This window comes from Notolabrus celidotus, chromosome 5 (genome assembly GCF_009762535.1).
Source record: "Notolabrus celidotus isolate fNotCel1 chromosome 5, fNotCel1.pri, whole genome shotgun sequence".
Taxonomy (NCBI): Eukaryota; Metazoa; Chordata; class Actinopteri; order Labriformes; family Labridae; genus Notolabrus; species Notolabrus celidotus.
The window spans coordinates 31495374-31509293 of NC_048276.1; the positions used below are offsets into that span (position 1 = coordinate 31495374).

Below are 13920 nucleotides of genomic sequence, written 5' to 3' on the forward strand. Positions count from 1 at the left end.
TATAAATTCCAAGAAGGAAATCATAAATGTTGTCAAACTGGAAACAACAGTGATGATAACAAAGATAAAGATGCAAAGTTCAAACGATCGTAAAGATCTGAAGGTGTGTTCATGTGAATTCCATCCACAAGAGGGTTTGTCCGCTCTCATGGCAGCTTATAGTTGGTTTGTACTTTGTTGCGCCTGCACAATGTGGACTCACATTATCCTGCTAAATAAGGCAAGTGCTATCCTTGATGAAGCTTCTTGGCAGCATATGTTGCTCTATACCCCAGCACCCCTAGGAAAAAACACAGATGTTAGCTTTTGAATTGTGTGCTGATAAGTATTCCTCTCTCCATTAGGTCTTAGCAGATGTGTGTCTAACATGAGTCTGGTCCTGCTGGAGGTTTCTGCCTGTTAAAGGAAGTTTGTCCTTGCCACTGTAACTTGCTAAATGCTGCAAAGTGCTGTGCTCATGGTGGATTAAGATGAGATCAGACTGAGTCCTGTCTGTAAGATGGGACTGGATCTTATTCGGTCTTGATGTTGGGTCATTGTTAATAATAGAGCACGGTCTAGACCTGCACTGTTTGGAAAGAGTCTTCATCAGATAGCATTTGTTGGGATTTGGCGCTATCTAAATAAAGATTGATGAATAAATAAAATGTCCATGGTTTCAAAAAAGAAAGTAGAATTTCGGCTGTTCACTCCACAGGCCAGTTTTTCATACCCCTTAGTCCATCCCAAATGGGCTCAGACCTAGCTGAGCTTACTGGGGTACACTGGATAATACATACATACACCATCCATATTTAGTATTGACAAGTACCTCATTCAACCCCACTTCCTGTAAGAGAAAAAACAGACTATCTCTTTAAGACAAAGCTATACACAATGAAGGAGCTGCTACAGCAGGATGTCACACAGCACCATCGTTAAAGAAGAGAGCCCCCCCAAAAAATGGGGCTTACATCCCAAAGTGTGTTAAATAAATAATGATTTAACTGAAGTTCAAAACACTTGTCTGTTTAATGGCTGCAGAATGTTAAAAGTGTGATTATATAACTTTCCCATGTTGTGATTCTATGTTCCAATGTAGGTCAGACAATTTAGTTTAAGGATGTTCTCCTCTCAGAAAATGTCCCAAAGCCATGTTATTCTAAAGTATCTGTAGAAAATCCATTTACAGTCACTGTGTAAATACATTAACTCAGTTATGAAACAGACCTTTCTATGAATATTAAAACACAGAAAATGCACGCATCACCACTTGCAGTTCTAAGAAATGTACTGTTGTCAGCTTGAGTTCAGACGTCAACAGAACCTTTGATGTTTGACATGAGAACTGAAACTCGTCCTGTTGGTTCAGTGCTCTCATTTCTCTTTCTGAGAGCTGAACTGTAGGAGAGGAAAACCAAGGAAAACTGATGTCAAGAGTCTGAACAGGGAGCTGGGATAAGTTTTAGATACAGAATATATATCGCTCAGAGTGGACATTTGATCATGAGGTGATCAGTGATGTTTCATCCCATCTGAAACAATTTCATCAGAAATTTATATTTTTTTATTTTATTTTTCACGATCTAACTCTGATTTTGTGACCTACTTGTTTCATCTTGCCGCCTTGAGAAGCAACTTGAGTCACGCTTTAGAAATAAAGGTTATTATTATTACATGGCTGTGTTAAACAGCTACTTGATTCTGATTGGTCAATACAGTCTGTTATTACTCCGCAGCACACTGTTGCTATGGATACAGCTCTAATAACAGACCCCGAAGTCTGGTTAATTTTACAATTGGTTTGTTTACGGAGGGAAAGATAGACAATAGATGTAAACAGGAGAACACATGCGTCAACACTTCCACAGTCGTACTATTAAATTAAATATTACAATAAAAAAAGATTAACCAAACAAATAAATAATAAACAACTCAAATATTTAAAAAAAACGTTGCTACAAGTCTAAGGAATGTAAAAACATGTAACCCATTAAATTCACATTGTCATGAAACAATTCACTCGATTCTGATTGGATGTCTCAAAGTTTGAAAAGGTTACAAGGCTTCTGAGCTTCAAAAAAGTTACCTCAGTCTAAAAACACTTCAGGTACTTTTTGCTACATCTGTACCATGATAGAAAAACCTACTAGAGAAAAGGTTTGCCAATAAACATAGTTGGTCAAATGACGTGGAGTGATCTATATGTTGACCCTAACAGGCGATAACATGGACAGAACTGAAAAACAACGAGTGTTTCCCTCTCTCTCTCTCTCTCTCTCTCTATGCAAACAAACACAGATAAAATCTGAAGGCTGTCTTTAGTTTGTCGGCCAAAGTTCCTTAACTGGTCTAACGAGAAGCCGTCTTCATGAGACAACACAGAGTTAATGTTTGCACAGCAGAGTCAGCTGTGCAGGTTACTATGACCCAGAGACGGCTCCACATGGTTAAAGCTCATGAAGAGTTACTTTCACTTACCTTTTAACAAGCCTGCACATTACAACACAGTAAGAGGTGGTGTGCTATTACATGCAAACAACAAGCGTCACCGGTGTGAATGTTTTTCCTCGTTTCAGAGACTGCAACACGACTCTAACTTGCAAAACGTGTGCCACAAGAGGAGGAAAAAAGTCCTCAAGTTTAACACAAGAAATCCTTAAAATCACCATAAGTCATCATTGCAACAAGGATCCATCATCTGTGCTGCATGTCCCATTCAGGGTCACAGGGGGCTGGAGCCTATCCCTGCTGTCATTGGGCGAGAGGTAGAGTGCACCTTGGACAGGATGCCAGCTGATTACTGGGTCATCATGTAGAGACAAACAACCATTAACACTCAAACCAATGAGCAATTTAGAGTCATGCATTAACCTAACAAGCATGATTTGGGGCTTCAGGAGAAAGCCAGAGTCCCCGGAGAGATCACTAGCATGCACACGGAGATCATGCAAACTCCACATACAAGGCTCCTGCTTAAACAGGGATTCAAACTTTCTTGCTGTGAGGCGACAGTGCTCACGATTCCACAACTCCACCACAGTGCAACCCTGCAACAGAGGTGTATCGAAGAAATACAAAACAGTTGTGGCTGCAGCTAGCATTAGCACATTCAAAGGGCAAGTACTGTTCCAGTTGAACAGATATTTGAGACCTTCAGAAAGTTTACCAGAGAAAACTCCAAGCCAACAAAATCACTGACTTTACTTTACACCACTTTCAGGGGCCTCTTACTTGCAGCACACATACTGTAAGCTGCAGGCTACAGAGGTCTGGTGGGCTCATTGTTTCAAACATGGATGTAGTCTCAGTGATGCCTTGCATTGCTTTCTGGAGAAGCTTTATGAAGCCCAAAGATGAAGGGGGTCACCATGTTGAAATTGCTTATTCCAACTAACTAATCTAGAAACTGGAATAGAGGTGGAGCTGCTGCATTTAGCTTCAATATTTAGCATTTACTAATGGATGTAAACTCATTTTTAAAGCTTAGTTTTTATTTCTTTAACTACAATTTTTTTAACATTTTTGATAAACTTTAAGGATTTTCTTTTAATTTCTTTTTAACAAGAGATTTAATTAAATATTCTAACTAATTTCACTTTCTTTCTTTCTTGATCTTGTACTTTAAAATATTTTATGTTTGAATGCTTATGTTTGTTTAATGTTATATTTTGAAATTGGTTATTTTCTGACAAAGTATGGCATTATGGAATTAACCTGATATTGGGTCTATTAGATGTTGGTCATACGGGCACCATGCGGGGGTGTCAAGAGGTCTGAGCCAGCTTTGAGTGTGACTCAACACAGAAAAGACTCAATGTGTGAGTCTTAATCCTTGGGAAGAAGTTATGAGATGAATTGATGATGAAAGGGTTCATTTCGGTTAAGACGAGATCAGTTGTTTATTATTGTTGTTGTTATTAGTATTACTGTTGTAATTATTATTTTTGTTGTTGTTAGTATTATTATTGTTATTTTTATTATCATTATTATCTTTATTATTCATATATATTCTTTCTTCTATACAGCTCTGTTAGTTTAACATTGAATCATATTATTCTGTAATTGTTTGTAATTTTGTGTTTTATTTCTTTTTAAGCTTTAGCAATGATTAAGTATGTCTTCCATGCTAATAAAGCCCTTTGAATTGAATTGAATTGAATTGAATTGAGAGAGAGAGAGAGAGAGAGAGAGAGAGAGAGAGAGAGAGAGAGAGAGAGAGAGAGAGAGAGAGAGAGAGAGAAAGAGAGAGAGAGAGAGAGAGAGAGAGAGAGAGAGAGAGAGAGAGAGAGAGAGAGAGAGAGAGAGAGAGAGAGAAGATCAAACATAACTGGCCAAAGATGTAATGCTTATAAAATGTTTTAAGTGTTTACTTTACGTTTTTGTTGTTTTGAACTCTGTAAAGCACTTTGAACTGCTCTTTGTATGAATGGTGCTTTATAAATAAGTTGCATTGCCAATATGTTCAAAACAGATGTTTATAACAAAAATATTCCCCTTGTACAGTTGTCACAAACATTGACAGGAAATATAAAGACCAAACTGTTTTTTGAACCAGGCTGTAAACATCTTTTACTCTATTCTAGAAAGTAATATTTCAATATGGGCTCTAGTTGGGACTCTTTGGCTTTTGCAGCCAGCCTCAAGTCGACACTGGAGCATCAAACTGACTGTATAACCAGTAAAATCCCTTCACTTAAAAACCCAGATGGACACGACTTGTTTATGAAACTTCAGCTGATACTTTTAATGTTTTAGAGGAGAGCACCAAAACATTAAGACATGCATGAGCTAACATTCATCACTTCTTTTACATAACACATGAAAAAAAAAAACAATCAATTATAAAGAACAGTGAACATTAACACAACTCACAATCTGTGAAAACATTTCTGCAGAATCAAATCATAGAGAATAAAACTTTACATTCATTGAGAAAATAACAGCAAACACTGCTGCACACTAACAGCATAAACGACCAGAATCTAGCTACAGCTCATCTGTAAAAGTAGCATTTATACATTCAATTAAGAGACTAATCATTTCTACGTGACTTCTAACAGTGACTGAACTGCAGAGCTAACATGATTTGAAGTGTAGCTTTTTAAAGAGGATAATACAAACTGGGCTAATACCACTGAGCTTGAATTCTTCAGATGGGATGATGAGTATCCGTACATCTTCATTGTGTAACCCGCCTCCTACCTTTGTTTTCTTTCTCGCTTAATTAGGAGAAAAAGCATTGACAGTCCAAGTGAGGTAATCCAGAAACATTTCTTGGAGTTGGCAATAAAATTAACTGAGCAGTAACTGCCTCTGGGTACTTCTACGAACCCATACACAACAACATTTGGTTGTCTGACATAACTTAAAGGGCACATTCTTACGGGCTGTGTTTAACCAATTTGAACAAACATGAAAGATCCTGCAGTCAAATACATAACAAGCAAAAACAGCCTCATATCTCAGGTCTAAAAGTCAGTTAACATAAATTATAATCAAATTAAACTTCTGTTATATCAACTACAACATGATTTCTCTTCACATAACAGGAAATATAAAATTTACAGATTTTTTTGGCTTAGAAACAGATTTGAAAAAATAAAGTTTGGTCACTTTGAAATTTACGATTGTATTCCTGTTTTGTATTCCTCTTGTTATTTATCAGTTTTTTTTAATGTGACATGTTTCTGAAATAAGACATAAGGAACATTAAGTCAGAGTAAGCAAGTGGGGTGTAAGTCCTCTGCAACCAAAGGGCGTTGTGAGTTTGAGATTTGAAATTGTAGTTAATATGTTACTCATTTACATGGTCTACTACTATTCTGTACAAAAATGTAGAATCTATAGGTATAGTCTGGATTTGAATATAGGAAGTTTTCTGGTTTCTGTTTGTAGTCTGAGTTGTACTGACCAATCACGTTACAGCCAGCTGTATGTTAAGCAAAAGCAGGCAGAGCGCAATCCACTGTACTGACATCCCGACTCCTGTTGGTGGTAATCTGCCACTAACAGATATCTGCAAGTCTGTTCTAAATCAAACATTTAAACACAAATCTGCTTGATGTTGTGTCAGGAAAGCCAAGATTTCCTAACTTCCTTGAATGCATCAGGAATGATCAACACATTAAAAGTTGTTTTCTTCTCTTTTCTCCTTCTAGTCCCATTTTGTTGTTAATTCAGCAAACTTAAGACCTGCAGGTTATCCACCGAGAAACCGGTTCCTTTTTTCAGGTTCACACCACAGAAGTAATCCAGAGTGAAGCCTCTGTGTGACTTACTTTCAACAGTGAAACCGAGACTCACCAGAAACAGGTGAATGGGCGTGACTTATTGGGGGGATGTAATGAACCAAGAATTGATTATCTTGCAGACATATCTGGAGGGGCAAACTTCACTTTGTTTTTGATCTTTGCAAGCGGCCGATTCTCTAAACAAGGCAGTGCACGGAAAAAGAAGTCCTGGCAGTCATTTATCGGTAACCGCTAGCTACACCAGAAACACAGAAAAGCTGACCATCATCCTCAGAGGCATATATCATCAGCATATGGTGGCCTTCAGGTTCCCAGATTAGATACTACCTCGGCTAGGAATCTAGGAGTCCTATTTGATCAAGATTTATCCTTCAACTCCCAAATTCAGCAAATCTCAAGGTCAGCCTATTTTCACTTGCGCAATATTTCTAAAATTAGACACTTCCTATCTCAGAGCAACGCAGAAAAACTAGTCCATGCATTTGTTACCTCCAGGTTAGATTACTGTAACTCCCTCTTACCAATAAGTCTCTAAAGATTCTTCAGCTAGTTCAAAACGCTGCAGCTCGAGTACTGACTAGAACTAGGAAGAGGGAGCACATCTCTCCAGTGCTAGCTTCTCTACACTGGCTCCCAATAAAATGTAGAATAGAATTTAAAATCCTTCTTTTAACCTACAAAGCCCTTAAAAATCAGGCACCCTCGTATCTTAAAGAGCTCATAGTGCCCTATTACCCCTCTAGAACTCTACGCTCCCAACATGCAGGCTTGCTAGTTGTACCTAAAATCTCTAAAAGTAGTATGGGAGGTAGAACCTTCAGTTATCAGGCCCCTCTCCTTTGGAATCATCTACCAGTCAGGGTCCGGGAGGCAGACACCCGCTCCACTTTTAAGAGTAGGCTTAAAACTTTCCTTTTTGATAAAGCTTATAGTTAGAGCTGGATCAGGCTTGGACCAGCTTTTGTCATGCTGCTATAGGCCTAGACTACCGGGGGAACTGGCGCACTAACACACTGGGATCCTAGCTCACCCCCTTCCCCCCAACCCCCTCATCACTTACTTTAACTCTGCCTGTCCCATTAAAGTTACTAACCATAGACCTTTCTGGAGTCCCTGAGCTCCATTGTCTCGTAGATTCCTCTGAGCTGCCGTAGATGTCCTCCTGCTGTGGACGATCTGGACTCCAGCGGCAACAGCTTCTACGACTCGTCTCATCACTTTCACCTCTCTCTCTTACTCCCCTCTATCTGTCTTTACAGAGCCAACTCAGTCGAGGCATGATGGCTGTCTAACATGAGTCTGGTTCTGCTCGAGGTTTCTGCCTGTTAAAAGGAAGTTTTTCCTCACCACTGTAACTAGCTAAATACTGCGATGTGCAATGCTCATGATAGATTAAGGTGGGGTCAGACTGAGTCTTACGCTGTCTTGAAGTTGGGTCTCTGTTCATAATTTGACATAGTGTGGTCTAGACCTCCTATGTTTGTAAAAGCGTCTTGAGATAACGTTTGTTGTGATTTGGCGCTATACAAATAAAGATTGATTGATTGATTGATACTTCTTCATTTTAACCTGGCTTCTCTGGTGTACTTTACAATGAATGTTGCCATGAATGTGAAGAGAAAGAGAAAGAGAAAGAGATTCACCAAGAGTGCAGTGGAATCAGTCAGAAAGTAAACTTAAGTCTTTATGCACATTCTGTTTTTTTCTGACATCTAATTCTGCTAAAATAATTCAGTTGTAAGTTTTAACAGGCTGATAAGAGAAGACAATATGTGCTTATTGGATTGTAATTTGAGTATTGTCAGGGCTACACACGTGACCACACACCAACATGTTTCTAACAATGAAGCCTAAAATAGTCTCCTACTGTTGAGAGGAAAGTCACGGAAAAGCGTGGAAACTTCCTCACGGAGCTTGGCGTTCGAGTCGTGAGAATAAAAATAAAATACTGCTTTTTGAACTGTCAGGAGGTCCCTTTAAATTCCCTCACGAAAATCCCCCAAATCTCAGAAAAGCCTCCGTGTAGGAGTCAGCGAGAATCTTCCAAACACACGAGCCATTAATTCACCGAGGAGGTGCAGGTTGGTGTCTCCTGGGATTCCAACTTGGCAACCCAGAATATCACCTGTTCTGCTCCCCTGACTTTTTTAAACACACAAACAAAACCTGTATGAATCTAAAGCCTCCACATGTGCCAGCTTATATACAGAGAAACCTACATGCTTGTCAACAGACGTCAAGTCTAGTCCAGAGTCTGAGTCACTAACAGGAGGTGAACTTCGTATTTCTGAGTCACAGACTTCGTGAACAGACCTTCACCCTTCTGTCCCACCTGCTGTCCTTGTCCTCCTCACTCTGCACCGCCTCTTCATCTGTGAGTAAGACAATTCAAAAGTTGCTATTTTCAAACATACGTGGTTCGAAAACTATGAAGAGGAAGCCGAGGAGGTACTGCACGACTCTGCTCTCCGTTTTGGCGTCCTCTAAATCTCTTCTTCAATAATTTCTCTGCTTCAAATCCAGCAGCTTTCTTCATCTCCTCCTCCTCTGCCTCGCACAAGCCAGAGCTTTAATAAATAAGAGGAAGAGGAGGAGGATGATTCCTTTAAGCCATCCCTTTATTCTCGTCCCTCCGTCTCCTCCTCTCTTCCTCTGCGAGTGGGGTAGAGATCAGACGAGCTGGAGCAGCAGGTCTTGGAAGGTGTCCAGGCCCCGGCAGGAGTTCCTCAGGGCCCCGTCAGAGCCCAGCTGGGCAGCCAAGAGGAACAGCTTTCTCTCCTCCGTCACGGAGCCCAGAGACAAGGCGTCATGCAGCTCCGACACGCTCACAGCGTTCGGCTTATCCTGCAAAGAGTTCAAAAAACAGTCTCACTCAGTTTGATGTGAAATGATTTCACTTCTTTTCAAGGACAATAAAAAGTTTAAATCTATAATCTGTGCTGGCATTGGACAGAGTCTGTTTGCTGTTGTATTTTATCCAGTTAAATCTCATGTCAGTGTTTGTGCTTTCATGTAAAGCCCCTTTACTTAAGAAAGTTAGCGTTTATCTGCAACCAAGTATTATCAAACATCAGTGATATTATATATATTCAATCCTATAACCTCTTTCAGTGTAGTTTAGGTCTGAAAAACTTCACTTTACTTTATTTAGGTATAAAAATAACTATTCCTGCATGTATACCCTTTTCGACAGTCTCCTTTTATTTATTTCAGTTTTCAGTGCTCGTAATTTCATCAAAATGTATAGCTGCAAACTTTGACTTGTGCAGTAAACTGTGAGCATCAACACAAACAGCTGACCATGTCATAAACTGTATCTGTAGTGGGGTAAATGAGATGCCAAACAAAGCAATAAAAACAAGCCATCACATAAGGAAAAGGAGAAATTATCCCAGGCGGTGTCCGAGACAAAGGTCTCTCTCGTGCAGAGCGGACGCCATCTCAAACAGGCTTCTCGCCCTCTCTCTCTCTGAATCCTCTCTACTGACTCTTCTTTCTTTTAATGTTCTTTTCCCTTTTCGTGTTTGGGTATGATGCGGGTTGACATGGAGGGGGGAGGTTCCAGGATGCAGGACATAACACTTGTAACAGGACATGGCACTTGTCCATTGATGACCCCGGTGATATACTGGCTCTTGCCCATCTATTCCCAGCTTGGATTATTGGGGGGGGGGGGGGGGGGGGGGGGGGGGGTGTCATGTCGTTGGTAATGTAACATACCAGCAGAGTTTAATATTATGATAAAAGAGTGTTTACTCTTTTCATTTGTTCCTTATTGGCCAAAGTATGGCAGAGTGCCATAGCCTCTGACAAGCATATGGCGAACATACACTACATATGCTGCTGAAATACCGACATTTGCCTTAGTCTCTTTGCGGCCTGACACTTTCAGTTTTCACTATCACACCACAATGATGTTTAAAGAGCACAACAACTTGACAAAATTGCAATTTTTGTGGTCCTTCATTTTGATGAAAGGAAGCGTAGCTAAAGATTTTTTTTAACTTTTTCTCATGTTGGCTTTTTGAAGGAGACTCAGCCTGGAAGCAACAAAGAACTGTGGCAGTGAAAGATTGATCTGACAAAGTTGGAGAGCATGATTTCAGCACGACCCACATCAGACCGATGCAAAGGAATGTTTTTTGGTTTGGGGACATTTTTACCTTTATTGGACAGGAAAGCTGGAGAGATAGGAAATGTGGGGAGTAGGAGTCGAACCTGCGACCGCTGCGACGAGGACTATAGCCTCTGTTTATGCAGCGCTCACTTAGATCACCAGACCAATTGCGCCCTGATGTAAAGCAAAGGTAACTTCACCTGTCAACTCGATGTACAGAGATACAACAAGCTGGTAAAGAAAAACAGGCTTCACTATGACTGAGAGGGGAGAGCATTGAACAGTTGTGTCGTAGCGTCATGCTGCAGCTTTGCATCTCACATGTGATGCTGCTTTTGTAGCTGTGTTTGCTATTTATAGGTATGTAATGCAATTAGTATCCCACTCCCCCAACATCACAAGAATATTTAGATCGCACATATCAAGCTGCAGATATTAACTCCAGTTTTGCCTTAAAAAACTAATAGACACAAACTTGTGTAAGTGCAGCACAAAGATTATTCATATCCTCATTGTGGCTATAAAGTTTTGTTAGATATCGTACTAACTGACACATGTATTCCACTTTAACAACCTGACGTGACTCCCCATATTAGAATTACCATTAACTTACATAATCCTTCACAGAGAGTCCAAACTTGTGAACGTGAGGACTGAATTTAACTCCAGCCTCCTACACAGACTATTCACTGCAGACTGGAATCTATAGAAGTCCGCCTCGTCTTTCCCAACACAAAGTTTCAGCTCAGCTCCTTTTGTGCAGTTTAAAAAGAGCGAGCGTCGAGGGGAAGAATAAAGTAGTGATGGTGGGTGAGAATCAGTATCAGAGTTAAAAACTACTCCTCCTACCAAAGACATTATGTCTTTTATTCGCCTGCATCCTGCACAGCATGTCAAAGGTTTAGGCTTTTACAAAAGGCTGGAGTCTCCCCAAGAAGGTAGGAGACACTTGGATGATTTATGAATCCACGTTTATTACAAAAGAAACTAAATTTTAACTTCAAGGTTTCTTCCCGTACATGCGACCATTACATCTCACTCTGGGAATAATCAAGAGGCTTGAAACCTCGTTTCTAAGTATCATCCATACAGCGAGCAGCATGTCATCTTTTATCTTTGTCAGTTCCAGTACGGCAGAGGTAATGGACTAAACCTCACTTATTGTATGATGTGGGAGAAAATCTTCACGACAAGGACAGCGCTCTGTTTAAGTGATTCACTTATGTACAGGCTTTTTGCTCGGATGCTCGGGTTGTAGAGCTGGCCTTCTCTTCTGAAGTTATTCTTTTATTTAAAACAGATTGAGTGCAGTCCTTTATTATCGGATGCATAAAGTACTCCTGTGAATAAACACACCCCTGCACTCAGAGTACGAGAATTTGAAATATTATACAACCAAGCCTGGCACGCAAAGCCAGACTTAAGTTCCCTGTGTGGAGCTGACAGGAGGCTGTATCAGGCAGTTTGTCCTGATACACAAAACATCCTCTGTGGGTAAATGTTTCCACCAAGCAGTCCGGTTTGGTTCAGTACAGTTTGGAGTGGTAAAACCTGATCTTGCATACATTTCCACAGCCTACAGTACACTTAATTTGAAAAGGTGTAAGATGGATGGCGCTACATCATGGTGTGGCATCATGGCAGCATGACACTGAGTAGTCTGCCAATAAAAGACGCAGCAAACAACAGGCAACAATGGAGGACATCCAGCACCATGTGTTCTTGGCATTTGCCCTTGAAGTTACTCTCTCTGAATCCAAAGGATATTTAAACATGGCACATTTTGTTTGTCCTTTATAATGTCTGTCACACAGGTAGTGACGATTCTTTCTACCAATCACTGGATTGAAATGCGTTTCAGATATCTAACTGTTAACTGTTCCTACAAATAATGTCAGCCCCCCCTGCCCTCCAGTCTGCACATCCCTTATCTGTCTTACTCCAAATACACTATATTGTATCTTTTCTTTTATTCTGCTGCCTTTACTTAGTTCCTGGTCTGCCTTTGGGTATTTTTTTGCAATTGAGTTACTGGTAGATACCCTGTCAAGGTCTGCATTTGGGTCCTACTCCCAACTTTTCTGAACCACACCTGGATGAAGACCCTTTGAGGTCCCACTTTAACTCCACCCTTTAGGGTTTGATAGGTGTGCTTAGTACCCCTACAGAAGGGTGCCAAAAAAAGTAGGACAGATGGGTACAGGTGGATTATTTTGGAACCTTTCCCAACTTTTGACAGTTGAACACAAATAACTGCGAACTCTAACAAACTGAACTGAACTGGACTGTTTGGTGGAAACACAACGGCCTCTGATCTTCAAGTCAGAAGTCTCTTCTACTGCTTCTACTGCTCAAAGTTGGTCACTAGATGTAAATGGTAGCTCTTTACTTAGCTCAAGGGCGTGGGTTTGATTCCTAGTGTTGAGTCTTTGGCGTCAAAAAGGCGTGTGAGCCCCCATAATTTGTTCTCATGTGGGGAGGTGTTAGAAGCCGTGGTCTGGGTTTGTTTTGTTTCCCTCTCTCTCTATTCGTCTCCTCCTCTCAGCTGATTGAGCACATCTGAAGCCAGGAGTAATCAAAACCTGAAGCATAACGGGCAGGAGAGGGAGGACTGCAGTGCTGGTGGGCCTCTGGCTGCTGTATGCTTGGTGGACGTCTCCTGGAACAGTGACACTTCGTCATTGGAAGGAGGATGTTTTCGTCGAGGCCCAAGAGTTTATTTTCTGCTCTTATCATTGTGGCAGCTTAAGTTACGTGTGTGGATTTAGTTCAGATAGATTAGCTTCTCTTTTGTTGGTGTTTTTAAGCTTATTTTGAGTTGTTGATTTCTCTTAGTTTTTAAATAAATCCTTCATCTTTGCTAATACTTTAAACCCTCCTCCTTCTTTTTGGTTTTGATTTTTGTTGTTGCTCTAAGCCAGTGCCCTTACCTGTTAACACTTTTATCTTATGCAAATATGTAAGCTAATGTGGTTATTAAAAAAAGGACCTATCTAAAACTTACTGTATTTAATTGTAATGTAAAATGTTGCCCAAACATCGGCTGAAAGTATCATCCATCATTTCACCATTATGTAAACTGCTCCTCCTTCAGGGTCCCTTTAATAATCATCCATCATTTATCCCTCTTTTAATGCCTGATGTCTTTTGACCTGTGAATGAAAATAACGATGCCCACTGGCTTAATACTTGATGACTTACATGCAAGGTTAAATAGAAACATGAAATGAAATCTAGTTATCTGGAACCACTTTTATTTCAGACCCAGTTTTTGAGAAGTTTCTGAAATTACTTTAAGTTCAACAGTAACTAATCTCTTTGGCATTTCAAGCTCCTTTATCACATTTAGGGATGAAATTGGGGGAGTGTGTAGTTTAAAATGTCTCTCTTTTTTGTTGTCTTCATATTCTGCAAGGGTTTCTTTGACTTCTGACATTTGGCTTCTGAGAAATGACTCAACACTAAGTGCACCGGCATTTAACTCAGATTCCTTTCATGCCGTTACTGCGAGAGGCACAGGTTTCAAAGAGCCGCAGCGCTCTGACAAAAGATGTGACAATTACTCCCGTT

At 40.3% G+C, this 13920-nt stretch overlaps 1 protein-coding gene across 1 annotated transcript in view; it reads right to left on the reverse strand.

Annotated features, from left to right (window-relative positions):
• Positions 1–4440: 4440 nt before the first annotated feature.
• Positions 4441–13920, reverse strand: part of arl10 (ADP-ribosylation factor-like 10) — a 33130-nt gene continuing 23650 nt past the window's right edge. Inside the window, exon 4 of the mRNA XM_034682908.1 lies at positions 4441–9077. Coding sequence (XP_034538799.1) covers positions 8904–9077 — 174 coding nt within the window. The 3' untranslated portion in view covers positions 4441–8903. The remainder of the gene's footprint in view (positions 9078–13920) is intronic.